The sequence below is a fragment of the Papio anubis genome, chromosome 6 (genome assembly GCF_008728515.1).
Source record: "Papio anubis isolate 15944 chromosome 6, Panubis1.0, whole genome shotgun sequence".
Lineage (NCBI taxonomy): Eukaryota > Metazoa > Chordata > Mammalia > Primates > Cercopithecidae > Papio > Papio anubis.
In genome coordinates this window covers 166658618-166677510 of record NC_044981.1, presented here as the reverse complement: position 1 = coordinate 166677510, position 18893 = coordinate 166658618, and the positions used below count along the sequence as shown (strand labels likewise).

Here is an 18893-nt window from a genome sequence, read left to right as displayed (position 1 = left end):
TCATGTGACCTTCTAGGCTGGTCACAGAGGGCAGATCCACGGCCATCTGCATGGCAGGGGCTTACCCACAGGCTCGGAACCTTGGTGAGCATCAACAGTGGGCACTGTGTTTCCCCAAGAGTGACCCAGGGCGCCTTCAGGCCAGGCGCAGCCTCTGCTCCTCGTTCCCAGGGCGCCTTCAGGCCAGGCGCAGCTTCTACTGCTCATTTATTTCCACCACGCAAGCAACGTGCAGCACAGACGAGGCACTCAGTGAACATTTAAATGAATCTGTGGGACGCACCTAAAAGAAGTAGAAGTTTTCCAGAGAATAAGCGGGTAGAAGTTAGACCCCACAGAAAAGATAGGCAGGCAGGCATTTGTTAAGTCCATTTCATTTCACCTTAGGGTTTTAACATCAAATTATCCCTGTAATGAAGAGGCATTTTGTTACCCAAATTATCATGCTCTTCAAGAGGGAGTAGAAAGGAAAAAAAATATGAAAAGGGAGAAACAGTACAGACCTTACCTTCAAACTTACCACCCCCACCCCCCCACACACACACACGCACGCATACACACACACAGACGCACACGCACGTGCATGCACACATGCGTGCACACACGCACACACACATGCGTGCACACACGCACACACACATGCGCACACACACACGCGCACACACACACGCGCGCGCACACACACACACAGAGTAAATGACATCAGGTATTTATCCAGTCTGCCATGAGACATCTGACTCCACCTTATAAACGAGGGAAGCTTGGGCCAGCACAGTGGATCACGCCTATAATCTCAGCACTTTGGGTGGTCAAGGTGGGAGGCTTACTTGAGCCCAGGAGTCTGAGGCATGGCAAAACCCCGTCTCTCCAAAAAATACGAAAGTTAGCTGGGCGCAGTGGTGGCATATGGCCATGGTTTCAGCTACTCAGGAGGCTGAGGTGGGAGGATCCCTTGAGTCTAGGACTTCAAGGCCGCAGTGAGCTGAGATTGAGCCACTGCACCCAAGCCTGAGCAAAAGGAGTAAGACCCTGTCTCAAAAAAAAGAAGTAAGCTCGGTGCTTGGTATGTCAGAGCTGGAAAGACAATTTACAGTCTTTATGTCTCATTTGACAAAGTGAAGATTCAACTTCCAGGGCTGCTCAGCAGAGCCAAGTCTGGAAAACAAGCTCTTGGGCATCTCATCACCAGCGCGTTTTCCCTGGAGCCCAGGCTGTCACCACTGTATTCATAATTCTACTCCAAGGGCCTTTCAGGGTGGAGGAGAGAGCTGTGGCCAAAGGCAGTAAGAGGCAGAAGCCCAATGCCGAAAAGCCAGATTTCAGCCTCAGGGAAGAGCCAGTCCCAGCTCCACTCTGGCCTCACCACCCCGGTGACATCCCAGGCCTCTGTGCAGAGATCGTGCTCAGGCCCAACACTCGCGCTGGTGAAAAGGCGGAGACATTCAGAACCCAGCAGATTCCAGGTTGCCTTCTCCACAAGGGTCAAGTTTGTGGAGGAGAAAGGGGAAGATTCTCCACCCACCAGGCGCCTCCTGGACTGTCAAGAACTAACAGAGACTAGATCACCCGAAATAGCAGATCAAACTGAAACAGCATACTTAGCTTTTGGAATGAACCATGAAGCAGCCGGGAGGACCGGAGATTGCAACATACTGACCTTCCGAGTTCTGTTTGGGTCAGTTTGTTAAAATTAGTTTGTCCTCCCTGGAGACACGGCCAACGCAGCCTTTTCTGTGGCAGGGGTCCAAACACAGTCTCTGCTGCTCTCCACGCACGGCAGTGGGAAGGCAGCCCTCCCCCTCCATCACTCCTGGGAGCTCATGTGCGGACAGGGTCCTCTGTAGCATCTTTAAATAGGAGGTGACTTTGTGCCGTTGGAGCCGGGGGCAGAGTCAACAGTGACCTGAACAGTTCGGACCAGGATGAGTTCCTTCTGCTGAAAGAGGATGTGAGGATGAGAAGCGCTTGGTGGGGCACGGTGGCTCATGCCTGTAATCCCAGCACTTTGGGAGGCCGAGACGGGTGGCTCACGAGGTCGGGAGATCGAGACCATCCTGGCTAACACGGTGAAAACCTGTCTCTACTAAAAATACAAAAAAAAAAAAAAAAATTGCCGGGCATGGTGATAGGTGCCTGTGGTCCCAGTTACTCGGGAGGCTGAGGCAGGAGAATGGTGTGAATCTGGGAGGCGGAGCTTGCAGTGAGCGGAGATCACACCACTGCCCTCCAGCCTGGGTGACAGAGCGAGACTCTGTCTCAAAAAAGAAAAAAAGATGAGAAGTGCTTTTAGAGCACTTAGAGCATTTAGAGCAACGGGATGATTAATTTCATTTTCCATTTCGTTTCTCTGATCGGGCCTCATCTTAAATATTTGTATTTCTTTCTCTTCCTCACCTTCCTGCCACCAGTCACTGCCCAGTGACCTTGCTAGGTCAGGGCTAGAGTGTAATCATGACAAATAAACTGGGGGTTTCATGACATTTCTGACACCTGTTTGACTACAGAGACACTGAACCGTCCTCCGCCAGGTCCGTCCTGGGCACTGGAGCCTGCGTCTGAGGCCCCTGCCCCTGTCCTTGGCAGCAGCTCCAGGAATCCCCCACCTCCCTTCCCTCTTCTGTGTCAAAAGTATTGACTTTGAGGATCAGAAAGGGTCCTAACTGAGGCTTTTGCATTTTAACTAAAACTCTCAAATTTAGAGTGTTTTTCCCTTTTCAATATGCCTTTTTAATACTGATTTTTTTTTTTTTTTAAGATGAAGTCTTGCTCTGTCCCCCAGGCTGGAGTGCAGTGACTCAATCACAGCTCACTGAAGCCTTGACCTCCTGGGCTCAAGCCGTCCTCCTGCCTCAGCCTCGTGAGTAGTTGGGACCGCACGCGCCACCACCACACTCAGCTAATTCTTTTAAAATTTTTTTGTAGAGACAAGATCTCACTCTGTTGCTTATTGCATTTTTTTATTTCAAATGTTTATACCACATTTTTTGCTAAGCTTCTAAGAAAGAGCTGAAATTCACAAAATCAAATTCATACAAATTCTTGAAGAAACAATACTTGCCTTTCTGCAGGTAAGCAATTCCTGTTGTAAGCATCTGACACCAGACACCCTTCCCCGCTTCTTCCTTCCTTCCTCCCTCCCCCCACAGGTCAGGGTGGGACAGTGCAAGAGAGAAACATGGAGACACCACCAATCCTGTCACAAACACTGCTCAGGCCACTTCCATAAAAGTGTAAGAGGTTCTAGGCATCAGGCTAAAGTACTGCTGTTGAGATCCATGGTGTCTACACCAGGTGCCACTTGAGGGTTTGGAAAGGCAGGCTGAGGGGCAGGAAGTAGCAGATTCTGATCCTGTTTCTGAAAAGTGATTTCATTTGTTGAATATCCCAGCACTGTTGTGAATTAAGAGTCACTAAAGCAATCAAGGTTCTTGTAAAATATTCAGGACCACAAAGCAGACATATTTTTCCTTATGGATCAATAATTTTTAAAGTTCAAATTAACTTAAAACATTAACACACTTTTCATGAATAGTGCTTTGACCATGGGTTTAGACACCAAGGAAGCAGAGGAAGTTGGTGCGCAGGAAACAGCCTGGAAGACCCTTAGGTCTTCCAGGGCACATGTCTGCACCTCTTACCATGGAAGGTTGGCTTGGTTTCGAACAGTCGTATCCGAGGAAAATTCTAGCACTTCCTTGATAAACCACTGACATCCTTGAAGTTTCCTTCATGCCTTGATCCAACGAGAATCCCCCGTCCTGCAATTTTAGATTATTTCCTCTTACACTGACCTTATTTTCTTTGAGAATGTAATTAATGATATGAGTCTTGTCATTTTTCTTTTCTGTGCTTTAAAAAAACCAAGAGGTTCTGATGCTCACGTTGCAATATATCTTAAAACGCTGTTTCATTCTGGCTTCCTTGGGTACCTCACTCCGGATTCTATTAAAATCGTAATCTCTAGAAGATGGATTCAGCAAATGCCAGGCATGGAGCCATGAATGTTTTCATAAGAAACAAGAATAATAGAAAGAATGTGTGTTAGCCAGACGACACCCTGATGACACCTCCACCACCTCCCCAGCCCTTCCCAGCAGCAAAGTGATTTAGCTCAGATGGGCTTCTCCAAAATGGAAATAGTCACTTGTTTGAGCAAATAAATGTAATTAAAATTGTTCTGGAAAAATGCTAGTACTCTGCACTAATACATATCATCTTAAAAACTTAATTCTGAATTGTTTCCAATGACATGTGTAAAGTTTCAAAGTACTCTCTGTTGTCTTATCCTTGTAGTGGAAGACACTACTTTCAACACAGACCTACTGTGTGCCTCCTGCCTGTGAGGCCTGGTGCTCAGGGCGCCTGCCCTTGCATGCAAAATACCACTCTTCATCTTGATGTTTCTAGACATTCAGCCGTTCCTCAGGAAACCATTTACCTTCCCTCCGCCTTTTCTATAAAATGCATGGACTGAGGAATTACTAACTGCATAGCGCTTTGTTTGCTGAATACCAAGTAAACGCACTCTTACCATATACAGGGCTGTATCTAGGCGTCCAGTTATTAGAATAAAAACAAAATACTACCTTCACCCGCTCAGATAATCCCTGCGTTTGGCTTCATGGTATGGTTCCAAACTCCTAGTGACATTGTGAAAAGTGAACACGACATGGAACTTATTTCGTGATGAAATGTCCTGAGCGTGTGTCTGTGTGTTCTCAAATTATAGCTCACGTGGACAGAGAACGTTTTCTCGCTCCAGCACCAAGCGGGGATTGGGTTGCAGCGGTGAACAAAGGCCAACACGGCCCGCCCTCTTTGAGGCTGCAGTCTCCTGGGACACACGCCCACTAAACAAACAGCTCCACAAATTAATCATGCCACAGGGCGAGCGGCAAGGGCACCGTCACGTGCGGCAGGTAACCCAGGCGGGTCCTTGTCGTGGCGGAGGAAGGTCACACTGGAAGTCACCAGACAGAGGGAGGGTCACGCTCCAGGTCGCAGAGTGGGGGCGGGTGGAGGATCAGGCTGCCAGGGCGCTGGCTGGAGCCCAGCGGCAACGGACCCGTGGGAGAATAACCAAATGAGGCTCCAGGACAGGCAGGGGCCGCATGGTGCATGACCGGAGAAGCCAAGCCAAGGATTTGGAACTCCACGCTGCAAGCAGCCGGAAGCGTCGGCTGGCGCCAGCGGAGCACATGCGCAGAACTGCGCCCTGAAAAGCGCGCTCCCCTGCAGACCCGGAGGAGGTGCTCCCGGCACCGCTGCGGACACTGCTGTTTCCTTCCAGGGTGATCACCCACTCTGCGTCAGAACCCCCGAGACGCTGGTACCGACGTCCCTGACCAGACTCCCACTCTCCAGCCAGTTTGATTGGCTTAGTTTTGGTCTTAGAAGATTTCTCGTCTGCAACGTACCTCTGCAACCGCAGCAAGCCTCCCTAAGATGCATTCTGCTGTAGGTCACGTCATAGACACGGCGGTCCGTACACACCAGGAGACTGTGTTTGTGTGTGCGTGTATTCGCTGTATAATCCAGCTTAATGCTTTCGCTTATGGGACGTTTCAAACGTATACGAAAGAGGAAAGAACAGTAAAATGAGCGCCCCCGTGGGCCACTCCCAGCTGCAGCGACCCCCAGCAGTGCCCGTGGGACTCCCCCTGCCACTGTGCCCACGGTGGGCGGTGGGACTCTGGATCAATCCCAGACCTTATATTGTTTCATCCATAAATATTTCAGAATGTTTCTCTAAAAGAGAAGGTCTCTTTTAAAAATGAACAGTAATAACACATCACATCTGAAATGTTTAGCAAGTATACTTTAAAATCATTCGGACATCCCAGTCAGTGCTTACATTTCTCCAGCTGGTTCATAAATTTTTTAAACTGTTTGAAACAGGAACCAGATCCAGACGCTGCGATGGATTGACATGTGTCTCTTTGAATCTATAGGTTACCCTTTTCCACTTTCTTGTTTTTTCCTTGCAATTTATTTGGCTACAGAGTTCCCGGGATTTGGCTGCGCAGATCCGTGGGGCATCCAGGAAGGAGTTTTCAGTCGCCTGTGTTTCTGTAACTGGTAACTAGACTGAGAGCTGTCATCAGATTCAAGATTCAATGTTGGTAGCAAAACACTTCTTCTCTTCGCTGGTGTTGCTGGCCTCTGTATTTAATGTGCCCTTAATGCGAGGAGGAAAGGCACAGCAGAGTCCCGTCTGAGGGAGAGTGAACACCAGTCCCTCCATGGAGCTCCTGCTACGTAGGTCGCCCTCTGTCCATCCTGGGAACCGCTCAATGCTTTGAGGTATGCACAGGTTAAAAATGCAATCGCTACCATTTCCACTAGAAGGAACCAGGGCTTAGTGGGGGAAAAGCAGCCAATTCCAGGGCCGGAGTGGGGTCAGTCCACAAGGAGCCCGCGGGGTCCTGCTGAGCCGGAAGGCGGGACATGCTCAGAGACAGGGCTGCCCACCAACAGGAAGCAGAGGAGCCGCTTCCATGACTCCCACACCCAGTCCGAGGCCATGTTAGCACCAAACGGTGACAAAATCATGACAACTGTCACCCACTGGGTACAAAATAACTCATGAGTCTACACTGACGTGAATGAACGAAGGAATGAAGGAATGAATTAGGAATGCTTATTCTTTCTGTGGAAAGAACTAATAAATGCATCGGGGAGATGGAATTAGAAAATCGCGGCTGCTTCATGAGCGTGCCTGCTCTTACCATCACCACCTCATGATGGCCAGCAGGCAGCTTCCTGATGGAGCAGAGGAATGGGTCGCTTCTCATGGATCCAGGGAAACCAAAGCCTTGAAAAGAGAAACACCAAGGCCACCTCTGCCCTCAGCCTCTCAGGCTGCAGGCGAGCGCAGGTCCACCCTAAGGCAAAGCCAAGTAACTACACCTTCTGGTTGTCATTCATAAAATTTATTTTGGAAAAATATTTTAAAAAGGAATTTCTTCATTAACAAAACAGTAAAAAACTCAAATAACATTTGCACAATATTCCATAAATACATTTATATACAAAAAATATAGTCACATAGACCCGAAGTGCCTTTGTACATATTTACCAAAATTTAAATTATAAAAAATGAACATCACAAAATACTCAAGCTTTACAGATATCATGAAAAATATTTTTACAAATCCAAAAAATAACACACATCTTTTCCATCTAGAAAAACCACATTTTCGTATCAAAAAGGACAATAAAGGCAGTGTTTGTGTTTCTAATTCAAGAAAAGACTGGCTCATAAGAATCCAAAATATACACTTCAGGCAGTGCATGCTTCTTATGCGTAATTCAGTTCACCCATTTAAATATATATTCTTTTAAGAGCAACTGTCCATAGTGCAACGGCGACGTCACGGAAGGCAGAGCCGCAGGCGGCCGGGCCGTGGCAGGCTGTCGGCAGGCGTCGAGGACCTCAGGAGGAGAACCTGCTCGGTCTGAACTCAGTTTCTCAGCAGCAGTCCACGAGGCCTCCCTCCTCTTCAGCAGCATTCGTTGGGGCATATATCCTTGGAATTTTACTTATTTTAAGAGAAACAGGAATCTTGCCATCTCACTTCCATTTTACACCTGGAAGGGCCACAAGACAAATGGGAAGTTAGCCTGAGACGGATTCCCATGCTCCGGCTTCAGGTGCTCCCATGCTGAGGAGGAGCGAGCGGCCACTGCCTGCACTGACCTCAGTTGCTATGACGCACTCATCCTTCTCCTCGGATATGACGTACACCGACTGGTACTTGGTGTCTTTTGAAGTTGAACAGCCCGAGTCTGGCCTTTTTCTTTCCGATGCTTCTCCACTAAAAGGAAAATAGAGAAAATCCACAATGAATGCATGAGAACATTTGGGAAGAGAAATGGACCAGTGCTTCCAGGAAGACACCCCCACGTACCCCCTCCTGATGCCCCACCCACAGCACGCACCCCCTGAGTGTGGTCGGGGTCCCCTTCTCCTCTCCTGAGGAGCCCTGGGGCTGGCACTTGGTGTCACGCTTGCTGTGCGTGTCCCTGACGGTGGCGTCGTCACCCTTGAGGTCCTGCACGAGGTTATAGTCCACCGCGGGGTAGCGCGCCTTGAAGCCATTCTTGTCTGCACTGTGGTCCCCGTGGAAGTCCGCCTTCTTGTTGGTGTTCTTGATCTGCGTGGCCCCGATGACGCTGACTGAGATGTCCTTCTCACGCTGGCAGTTGGCCAGGTTGTTCATGGTCTCCGTCTCCCCCCGGCAAGGGTCGGCTGGGGGCCGGCGCTTCTGCAGCCTCAGCCGGACGCAGACCACCACGGCAGCACAGCCCAGCAGCAGCATGAGGACAAGGACGACCCCGGCGCACACGGCCACCCAGGGGAATGGCCCGCCCTGGCCCTCTAGCTTCTCAGTGAGGTCCACCACCGCCGGGCCTGGGGGCAGCTCGGGGAGCAGGAACTGGCAGTTGGGACCCCCGTAGCCCCGGGCGCACTCGCACACGTAGCGGTGGCCCCTCTCATGGCAGGTGGCCCCATTGTGGCAGGGTGCGTGCTCGCACCTGCTGACAGGGGCACTGCAGTTCCTGCCCGTGTAGCCGGGCGGGCAGGTGCAGAAGAAGTCATTCACGCCATCCCGGCAGGTGCCCCCGTTGGCACATGGGGCGGAGGCGCAGTCGTCCACGTTGTTGTCACAGTGCCTCCCAGAGAAGCCGGCCTGGCAGCGGCACAAGTAGGCATCGCCGAGGTCCACACACTTGGCGCCTGGAACACAGGGACATGAGCGTCACGTGTCTCCTCGTAGGTTTGTTCACCAAAAAGTCATTCTGAAGCATCTATCTGTCTGTCACTGTGGAAACCAGACAAACCAAAGACAGCCTGTGGCCTGAATGAGTCAACAGTGCAAGGTGACGTGGTCTAGGACCTCAAATACGAGAGGTGTCCAGGTCTAGCTCTACAAGTTAGAAACCACGTGGGCTAGCATCTGGACAGGCGCTGTGCAGAACCCTCCGCCCGGTGACTGCATTAGTCGCCACAACAGCCCGACAAGAGCATGTGCCACTCGACCCAGGTTTCAGATGGGGAAACTGAGGCTTAACGAGGGTGTCCTTGCTCACAGTTACACAGTGAGTGAGAGGAGCAGGCACTGACAACAGGGGAGGGAGGGAGGGAGAGAGGGAGGGAGGCAAAGGATGACCATTCCAGAATGCTCTGGCAGATCTGGGGCCCAGCTCTCCTTACTGTGTGTCTGCTTTGGGCAGCCAGCCCCTCACTGCTAGCAGGAGGCTCTCTGTCCTCACTCAGGGACACCCCTGACTATTGTGCTGGATGGCCACACAGCTGGGCCACTCTCCAAAGTTGGAGTGGCCGGGGCCTGTGGGCATCACTTACTGAACCCCAGGCGGCCGCAGGTGCCCTGAGCAAGTCATACACTGCTTGGTCTAGGTTTTCGCAGAGAACTTCGTAATAAATGCCTCAGCCTCTCTCACTCCCCAGGTCTTTCCAGACTCAGAGTTTCCATCGAGAATTCCTGGCGGTCTGGATAAAAGTGCTTCCTAAACTGGATGTCACTCACAAATGCTCGTTTTAATGCCGTCTCAGTATTGACCACTCGCCCAAGTCTCTGAGCAATCGCCAGTTGCCCCCTTACCATTAGAACAGGGTGAAGAACTGCAGTAGTCAATTTTCTTCTCACAGTTGAAGCCAGAGTAGCCCACAGGGCAGCGGCAGCTGTACCCTCCATCGGGGCTGTCTGAGCACCGGCCCCCATTAAAGCAAGGGCCGTCCGCACAGGTCATAGCACTCAATTCACAGATTTTGCCATAGAAGCCAGGTGGGCAGGTACAGGAATAGCTGTTCTCAAGATCCTACATGATGGAGAGGTCAGAAAAGGCTTTCCAAAGTTGCTCCAAGGAGCCCACACACTCCATTCAACACCAGGGCACCCCAACTTCGGGGTAAGATGCCACGGAGCCTCCAACTCACCGTGCAGCTCCCTCCATTCTTGCAAGGGCTGGGGTCACACTCGTCGATCCCCAGCTCGCAGGTGGCACCTGTGTACCCAGGCCGGCAGGAGCAAGTGTAGCTCCCCTGACCCGTGTTGGTGCAGGTGGCCCCATTCTTGCAGGGCTTATGGTGTGTGCAGTAGTTCAGGTCTGTGAGGGGTGGGGACAGGAAAAGTAGGAGATAGGAAGCTCGACGTCAAATGCAGGAAGACTTTATTTTTCCAGTGACCAAACAGCCAGGGAAGTCCAGGGCTGCTCTGGAGGGAGCAGGCCGCCTCAGGGAGAGAAGGCTTACCCTGGTTGCAGAAAAGGCCCCCCCAGCCTTCCTGGCAGTTGCACTGCCAGGGCTGCTGGCAGGTGCCATGGAGACAGCCTGGATAGCGGATGCACTCGTCACAGTACCGGCCCTGCCAGCCCACTCTGCACCTTGGAGAAAAGCAGAAGACTCAGATGGAGGCTGACTGTTGCTGGCTTTGCAGTGGACATCCTCACCCTAGAAACCATCCTCCCGCAGCACCAGTGAGCCTCTGGTTCTCCAGGTCAGCAGAACACTGGGTCACCTTGGGAACTGTGGCCTGGCCTGGGCCCCACCAGAGGTTCTGGCTTCGTGGGTATTAGGGCAGCCCCAGTGTCAGCATCTCAAAAATCACTCCCTGAGTGATTCTGGGATGAGGCAACATTTGAGAACCATTGAACGATACTGTCGTTTCCTGGGCCAACTCTTTTTAAACTACTCTCTGTAAATTCTCATAGCCATGAAGGGGCGTAAATGAATGACAACTCCATGACCTCACATGCTGCCAAACATTTATTAAGTAGAAACACGAGAAAACAGCCCCCTGCTCAATCAATCTTACCGGAGTTTTTCGAATGATCACCTATAGGGCTGTTTTTACAAATATACCAGGTGTGAAAGGATAACAAGAAAAGGCAACACGACAAAACACCACCTTGTGCAGACTTACTTGCATTCCCCTGGCTTGTCACAAAATCCATGCTGCTCATCACATCCCGGCAGGCAGATCGCTATAAGCAAAGGAAAAACAGGGTCAAGCCCCACGCCAAGTACCTCCCAACAGGGCTGCTGCCCTTGGGGCCGGGACACAAGTTGCCGGCTTCAGTCAGCAAATCCCAGCTGAGTTAATCTCCCCAGGTTGTGGAGGACTGACCCCCCCTGCCTAGTAGCCTGGGACTTGACTCAGCCCTGGGGATGAGCATTCTTCTTAACACAGTGGCTCAAGGACAAAAGGGCTCTCGGAAGCCCCCACCCCCACCCTATCCCCTTTTCTTCTAAGAGAGGGTCAGAAGTCTTCCCCCTCCTCCTCCCCCACTTCCCAATTCTATGCACAAAGCTCCACCTCTTAATATCCCAGAAAGTGTGTGTGCAGATAAGAGTGGACAGCTGGTATGCAGGGTGCCAGGGCAGGACAGCTGCTCCATTGTCTGTCCTCTACGGCAGCTGCCCCAGCGCAACAATGCCGGCCTCCCCCGCGCCCCCGGCCCCACCTCCTCACACACACCCCTCGCGTGTACACACACACACACACACACACACACACACACACACACACACACCCCTTCTGCCAATGGGAGCCGGCGGGTGTCCCTGCGCCTATCCCCGGAGAGATCTAATCTACGGCACGCGCGAGCTGGGGGCGGGGAGAGACTTCAGTGTTTGAAGAAAAAAGTCTAAGTTTCTGGCTACCCTGTGGTGAAGAAGAGGCAGGGAGGCAGGGTGGGAGGCAGCAGACTGGCCAGAGGCTCCCACAGGGCACGGGGTGGACAGTGGGCTTGAGGCTTGGAGCTGGCTCCTGCTGCCTGGTTATGAAACTCATTAACAAGCAGCTCCACAAGTTTTATTTTGTTTTGTTAAAAAAAAAAAAAAAAAAAAAAAAAAACAGAACCAGTTCAGGCCAAGGCAGAGCTTAGAAGGAACTCAGTGAGTTCTAGAGGGCATTTGGGAAGCTAAGTAACGAGGACATTAAGGCACTCAGTGAATGGGAAGACCCACCCTCAACCCCAGGCACTACCCAGCTCCTGCCAGAGGTTCTGGGCCTCACAGAGTGCCTCTCCAAGGTTGTCCAGTTCCAAGCAAGGAGAATGACAGTTCCCTGGAGTTTCTGGGCAGCTCCAGGTCCGACCCGATCCCCAGCTGTAGGGAAATCCCGTATCAATGGGCTGGGACGGCCAGGCGTGCAGATGAGGCCTCAGGAAGCTGGAGAGAGGGCTCTTGAGGTCCCCATGAACCAGAACCAGGAGCCAGCATGGCCCCCACCCTGCCCTAGTCACCTACCTGCCATTAAATTGGCATATCAATACCTAATAATCAGGCAGGCAGAACCGCCGTCACTATTGGGAAGACATTGCTTTTCCAGACAAGGCGCTGCCTGAGCATTCAAGCCAGATGGGGCTGTGCACCCCTCGCCCACACAGGCCTTGGAGACCCAGCCTCAGCAGCCCACAGGGGCGAAAGCCTGCCCTCTGGCCAGCATAGACAGTGCGCATCACAGGGAGTATCCGGAAAGGCGTTTGCTCCAGAGAGGTCAAGCACACCAGCTCCAGAGAGAAAATGGAACGTTTCCCAGTGTGATGCTGTCACAGCACAGGGAACTCTGGTTGAAAGCGTGCCCCTGACACACAAGCTCTCTCTGTGTTCCTCCCTTCCTTCCTCCTCTCCCTCTCTAATACACACACCCTGAGGGTAGCACTGGCTTTACTTCCTGACCCCTGGCCCTGTCTCTAAAAGCCTCCCTGATTAAGAAAGGCAGTTCCGATAGTGGATAAACACAGTCTTGGATGTTAAAATGTCTGCATTGACCCCAACTCCCAGACTCGCGAGCTGTGACTTATAGCCATCCACTTCTGTCCTCTGGGCCTCAGTTTCCCCACCAGAACATCTCTACAGTCCCAAGCTCCCCCAGGCCCAGGAAGCCTCATCCCTGCCCGCGGTCCGTGTTGGTGGACGAGTGAGCCGGCGGTGCCTTCCCAGAGACTCACGCTCTGTGCAGTAGGGCCCTTTCCAGCCAGGGTTGCACACTTTCTCCCCACGCTCCCCACAGGTGAAGTGGCCGAAGGCATCGTCCCGGGGGCGGCAGAAAACAGAGCAACCCTCTCCATAGTAGTGTTCGTCACACACGAAGCGGTAGGAGTACTTGAGATCCGTGCGGCCGCTGCTGTGCAGGTCCTGGGACCACTCCTCGCCCACGGTCAGGTGCCTCTGGGTGGCCAGGCGGCTGATGAGTCTTTCTGGGTTTTCTGTGGGGAGAAGATGTTCCTGGTTGGTTCTGACCGAGAACCTTGAGACTGGGGACAGAGCGGGGGGGTGGACTGAGACATTCATTACAGGAAGGAGGCCCAAGTCGCGCCACCCTGAACTTTCTGGGGCTCGTGCAGAATGAAAGCTGTCTGGGTTTGGTTGCGGGATGGGTGGGCAAAGTCCAATGCTATTAACTGGGGGAAGCAGTTTTGGGGTTTGGGTTTTGTTTTTACCTGTTGCGAGGTCATCAGGAGAATCTGTGTGGAGAGCTTCAATAATCAGAGAGAAGGTGCCCTGGGAGAGAGGGTAGAGGACGTAAGACAACCCAGAAATGTAACGAAAAGAAACAGGGAAAAAGCAAAGTCATTCATAACAACCAGGTCAGCAACAGAGGCCTGAAGGCTGCAGGTCTGGGGCAGCGTGTCTGGAGAGGGTCTCCACGCATCTCCTGCCTGCTCTCACCTTCCCTAAGGAAATGGAAGAACTTTTTAAAGAGTGGTTTCCTGACCTGTGTTTTCAGACTATACTACAGGATACTACGTTGTTTTTTTTAATTAGAGAGAGAGAGAATGCAGGCAGGATAGGGTGGAAGAGGCCCGAGGGCCGTTGTCATTTTTCTCCGGGGATGGGCACGTTCCGGGTGGGAGCGGTCTCGCTCCGCGGGTAATTGCGCCACCAACGCGTCTAGGAGTCGGGAAACCAGAACCTTCCCACGTGAAGGGGCGCCTCTGACTGGGGACCTGGCACAGAGGCCGGATACGGAAACCTCCCGGGCGCACTCGGCCTCTCCTCTTCGCCCCAGCGTGGTCCCCTCCTGCAGCCCGCGGGGCCCCGGGGCGAGGTCTCCGTGCTGCTGGGCCAGAGCCCTGAGGCCGCCGCCAGGCAGATCGCAGCGCCCACTTGCGCCTCGCGGGGTCCCCGAGGTCCCGCCACCGAGCGCCAGAAGCGGAATCTCAGCGCGTCCTTCCGCCCGCCCCGCTTCAGGCCCGGCCCGGCGCCCGCAGGTGCGGCACTCACCGGCCAGGTGAAGCCGAAGGGGAAGCGGATGGGGTTGCTGAACGCGGGGTCGGCGCCCGCGCCGTCGGGCAGGCTGAAGGAGTCGACGCCCAGCACTGGGGTGACGGTGCTGCCGTAGGTGCAGGGCGGCTCGGGGGACACGCTGGCCTGGTAGTGCTTGAGGCACACGCGGAAGAAGGTCCGGCAGGCGCACGGCGGGGGCCCCGCGCCCCCGCGGCAGCAGTTGCGGTTCCCCAGCAGCCCCTTCTTGTTGACGAACTCCTGCAGCTTCAGCTCAAACACCCCTGAGCTCCAGACCTGCGCGGGGGAGGGCGGGGGCGTGAGGGCGCGGGACCCGCCCGGGCGAGGGGGCGTGGGCCCTGCGTGAGGGGTGCGCGGGGAGCCTGGGGGGGCTCAGGGGCCGAGCGCGGTCGCGGCACGGCCGGCGCTGGGGTCCTCGTCCCCGGGATTCACCTTTCGGGCCGTGACTGGCGCGGCCCGTGTCGCTGTCCGCCCCTCCCCGCGCGCTCCTGCCCCGCGCCCCGGCCCCCGGTGCGACCCCGCAGGGCTGCGGCGCCCCCACCTGCCCGCTTACCTGACACAGCAAGGCCGAGAGCACCGCCAGGGCCAGCGCGCACCGACCGCCCATGCTGCTTCGCCCCACGCGCGAGCCTGCGGGGCCGCCTCTTCTCTCCTTAGAACAGCGGCGGACGCGCGGGGGATCGATGGGCCCCGGGGAGCGTGGGCAGAAAAGCTCCCTCGCCTCGCCGCAGACCGGAGGACCCAGGACTTCTTTCTTTAAAAGCCGGTCTCCGCCTCTTCCCGAGGCCGCGGTTCTTTATATCCGCCCTGCGAGGTCCCGCCGCAGCCCCAGGGATGCCCGAGGAAAGGCGGCTCTCGGGGGACAGCGCGGCGGCGGCGACTTTCGTTTTCCTCCTTCCTCCCAGTCCCCAAGGAGGTGAGGGTCGCTGGCTTCCTGGTTTTGTCTTAAGCTTCTTCGCAGGAGAGGGAGGGGGAGAGAGAGAAAGAGAGAGAGTCCAGATATTGAGCTTAATTCCCAAGAGAGCTGCAGAGCTTCCTCCCGAGCCGATTAGAAAGCCGCGGTCTGGAAATCCCACGGGCGAGGCGATAATCCGGGGCCAGCGGCGAGCGCGGAGGGGACGGTCGGCCGCGGCGGGTGTGCGCGGCGGCCCCTGCGGATCGCGGCCCGGTGTCACTCGGCGGCGGCGGCGGTCGTTCCGGGAGCACTTCGGGCTCTGATCTCCGGTGTCACAGCAAAGATCCGCGTCTTTCCGATGAATCCAGCCAATGCCATCCAGTACACACGCGCAGGACCGGAGGGGCCGGGCAGTGGGAGGAGGATCTGCGTCGCGGCTGCCCGGGTTCCCCGGCGCTCTGCCCTCGGCCCGGTCGGGTCTCCGCGGGTGCGCGCAGAGAATCTGGCCCTCGCCGGCGCCTGCCGCACTTATATTACGCCGGCCGCCCGCATGGCTAATGAGATGCAAATCAGCAGCCCCCCAATCTGGCGAGAGCTGTCACAAAGGAGCCACTTTTCCAAACCCTCCTCTCAATGGATCGCCAAATGGTCAGTGAGCTGTAAAATGTGCAACCCTCCTCCCCGCCCCCACCCTTCCCCGCCCCCCCAGTCCTCCCCTGCCCCCGCCCCCAGCTCCCCCTTCCTCCCTCACCACACAAAACGCACTCATTTACATTCCTGCAAAATGTTCACCGCAAGAATCCCCCTGCTTCTGGAGCTGGTGCCGCCGCCCCGTCCCCTCCGCACGCCCTCCCGGGCCGCAGACGCCCAGAGACCCTCGGCCACACGCGGGGGGCGGCGCTGCGGGCCCCACTTGAGCAGCGGGACGCGGCCTCCGAAACTCCGGGCCGCGGCGCCCGCCGAGGGGTCTCCTCGCGCCGACAGCGTCCCGGGGGCCTGGGGAGGGCGGCTGCGAGCAGGAGGATGAAGTTCCAGGCCCGAGCTCTCGGGGGGGCCGCCCCTTCTTCGGGGCAGGCGCTTCCTAAGGAGGAGTCTCTCGGGGGCGGAGGCGGGGGTGGCGACTCGGGGAGCATCGTAGGAAAGGGGCGGGCGGAGCGGTGGACCGAGGGCTTCTAGAGCGAAGCGGCAGTTTCGGGAAGTTTGGGGAGGTCAGACGCGGGGACACCTCCTGGCCCAGGATGGCGACTGAGCCTGGGGGAGTGCAGAACTGACGCGCGGGCGGGGCCAGGACGCCCCCGGGACACCGGCATCCCCGCGCCTTCGGTGCCCTCTCGTGGTCCGCGGCCACTGGGAGTGGGGGCCCGGGGGCCGGGCAACACATCCCCGGAGCCAGGAGAACCTGGCCTTCAACTACCCCCATAGACACGCGCCCTCCCCCACAGGATCCTCGGCCGCCGCCACCTTCCCCGGGTCTCGGCCCTTCTCTCCCGGGTATCCCCCTCGGCCTCCCTCCGCCTGGTAAGAAGTGAGTTTGGTGTGTGTCGTTCGCGTGGCTGTCATTAAGGCAGCCTGTTATTGTGCGAGGCTGAATCAGTGGCTCTTTGTGCGCTCAGCTGTATGGTAATGCAGACAGCACCTGCTCCCCGCACAATGCGGAGAGAAAGAGCTCCCCTCCGCGCGCGCCGCGGCCTCTGCAACAATGTCCGGCACATGTTCTAAAGCCCCATCCAGCCCCGGCCCCCAACCCACAACCTTTACACAACCGTCACCTTATTAGGTTTTTACACGTCCATCAGACACTAGAACTTTTGTTTTCATTTTTTAAAGGGAAATGAGTTTATTGGGAGGGTCGAGAACACACGTATCACACAATGAATTATCTAAATTGCCCTCCTAGGCACGATGGAGAAGTTGGGGCAGAGACTCCGACTGTGGCACCTAGCTTTGCACTTCCTCTCTTTACCATCCCCGCCAGCGGCTCCCTGACCACCCCCAACACCTCCGTAGCTTCAAACCGTAGGGTTCCAGGTGACTGTTGGAGTGCCCCCTTTGATTGTAGCTCAGCCCCAAGGAAGCAGACTGGCCACAGTGTCCTCTGTAGGTGTGTTACAACTGCCTTATTGGTGAGAACAGGGCACTGTCGAGGCAGAATGTGACTTTCATCCCGGCAGATGTCTTGATCACAAAGTGTCTAAGCAGAGGGAGTCTTGGAACACCAAGGACAACCACTGCAGCCAGACATCTGAAGGTCACGTGGTAAAGTCGTCCAGGGCAGGGCCTCTGGCTGTGGCGCGGCTGGAACTGCTACTCCTCTTCAGGTGACCCAGCCTGTCTCCTGCTACCTTGTTTCCCAAATACCTGTAAGGTTTTAGGATCAACAGAGATGTCCACTTTAGGTTTTCCACTGTTGCCTCCTGGAATAGCGAAGAGTTAACCAGCAGAAACAAGCATATGATGGTTAGTGCCAGGTGAGAAAGCCAGGCTGGGACCTCACCGTGAACCCCCTACTGTTTGGTTCAGAGCAAATGGAGTCTTCAGAAGATGCTGCCACCTCCATGATGGTGTCCTTTTTGGGCTCTAGAGGGACTTGCTGTCACCACAGGGAGGGGCCAGCTCAAATCCTAATTTAATCTTGCCACCTAGTGTCAGGATCCTTTTTTCTCTAGGTTGATGTTTCCTCCAAAAGCTGACTTCTGAGCATTCTGCTTCCCTAAGGCACAGGAGCTGTTCCCTGTGCTGGGGGGTGGAGGTGGGGGTGGGGGTAGGTGAGAGCGTTTCGGGAGCAGAAGAAATGTAAAAGAAAAGAATTCGAGGTCAGAATCCAGAATCCTCTGCCTGTAAGACTGAGCATAGATTTCAGTAAGAAATGAAATATCAGGAACCTTTTAATTAGAAAATGGAAGTGGAAAACAGGCTCATTTGAATGCCTGTTTAGAAAACTGGAAATAAAAAGTTCCACGCGCAAGGGCTTAAACCTTGGGGGAAAAAAGACTTGCCCCAAATCTTTAACAAACCCCCCTCAGTATCAAGTATTTGTTAAATTGACATGGCACAGATTTCTCGATTACGGCGGCAAAGCGGAACTGAAAGGCATCGTAAAATCCATCAGAATCCTGCCCAAAGCGTTCATTCTTTTCCAACTTAATTTATGCCACGCGATTCTGTATTGGGGAAATCAAGCAGAAAGCTCTTTTCTTCTTCTCCCTCTCCTTCCTCCTCCTCCTGTTCTTCTCCTTTCTCTTTTTCCTCCTCCTCCTCCTCCTCCTCCTCTTTCTCCTTCTCCACCTCCTTCCTCTTCTTCCTTCTCCTCCTTCTTCTCCTTCTTCCTCTCCTCCATTTCTCTCTTCCCACCCCCAAGTTTGTTCCTCTCTCCCTCTCTCAAAAGCTGTGCTAACGGGGAGACTGTTTAACTTCAGCGTTTCTATAGGAGCCTGTTGTAGTTTAACTCCTGCGCACCAGTAGCTGGGATGAACAAAGGAGAGACTCGAGGTCCAACTATTCATCCTTTCTTTGCACTTTAATTTTCATTGATTGGGAAGACAAGGGGAGCCCTTAGGGATTCGAGCTGGAGGGGACGACACGCCTTTAGACGCCATCAGCCCCCTAGCCAGCCATCTGCTCCGAACCAAATGGCGTTTTTTCACTCCCTAACTGCATGTCTCTATACTCCCACAACTAAGGACTCTGAACCCCACAAATGCATGAGGGCGCTTAAGCCAGGGT

The 18893-nt window shown here is 54.4% G+C and overlaps 1 protein-coding gene across 1 annotated transcript; it reads right to left on the bottom strand.

Moving 5' to 3' along the window:
* Positions 1 to 6910: 6910 nt before the first annotated feature.
* DLL1 (delta like canonical Notch ligand 1) lies at positions 6911 to 15846 on the bottom strand. The gene is made up of 11 exons (XM_003898418.5): positions 14829 to 15846; positions 14255 to 14551; positions 13471 to 13531; positions 12979 to 13236; positions 10947 to 11007; positions 10277 to 10407; positions 9962 to 10131; positions 9627 to 9843; positions 7942 to 8740; positions 7700 to 7817; positions 6911 to 7590 (listed from the first exon to the last, which is right to left on the bottom strand). The coding sequence occupies exons 1-11, from the start codon at positions 14880 to 14882 to the stop codon at positions 7585 to 7587; spliced, it is 2172 nt and encodes a 723-aa protein (XP_003898467.1). The 5' UTR covers positions 14883 to 15846; the 3' UTR covers positions 6911 to 7584.
* Positions 15847 to 18893: the final 3047 nt, after the last annotated feature.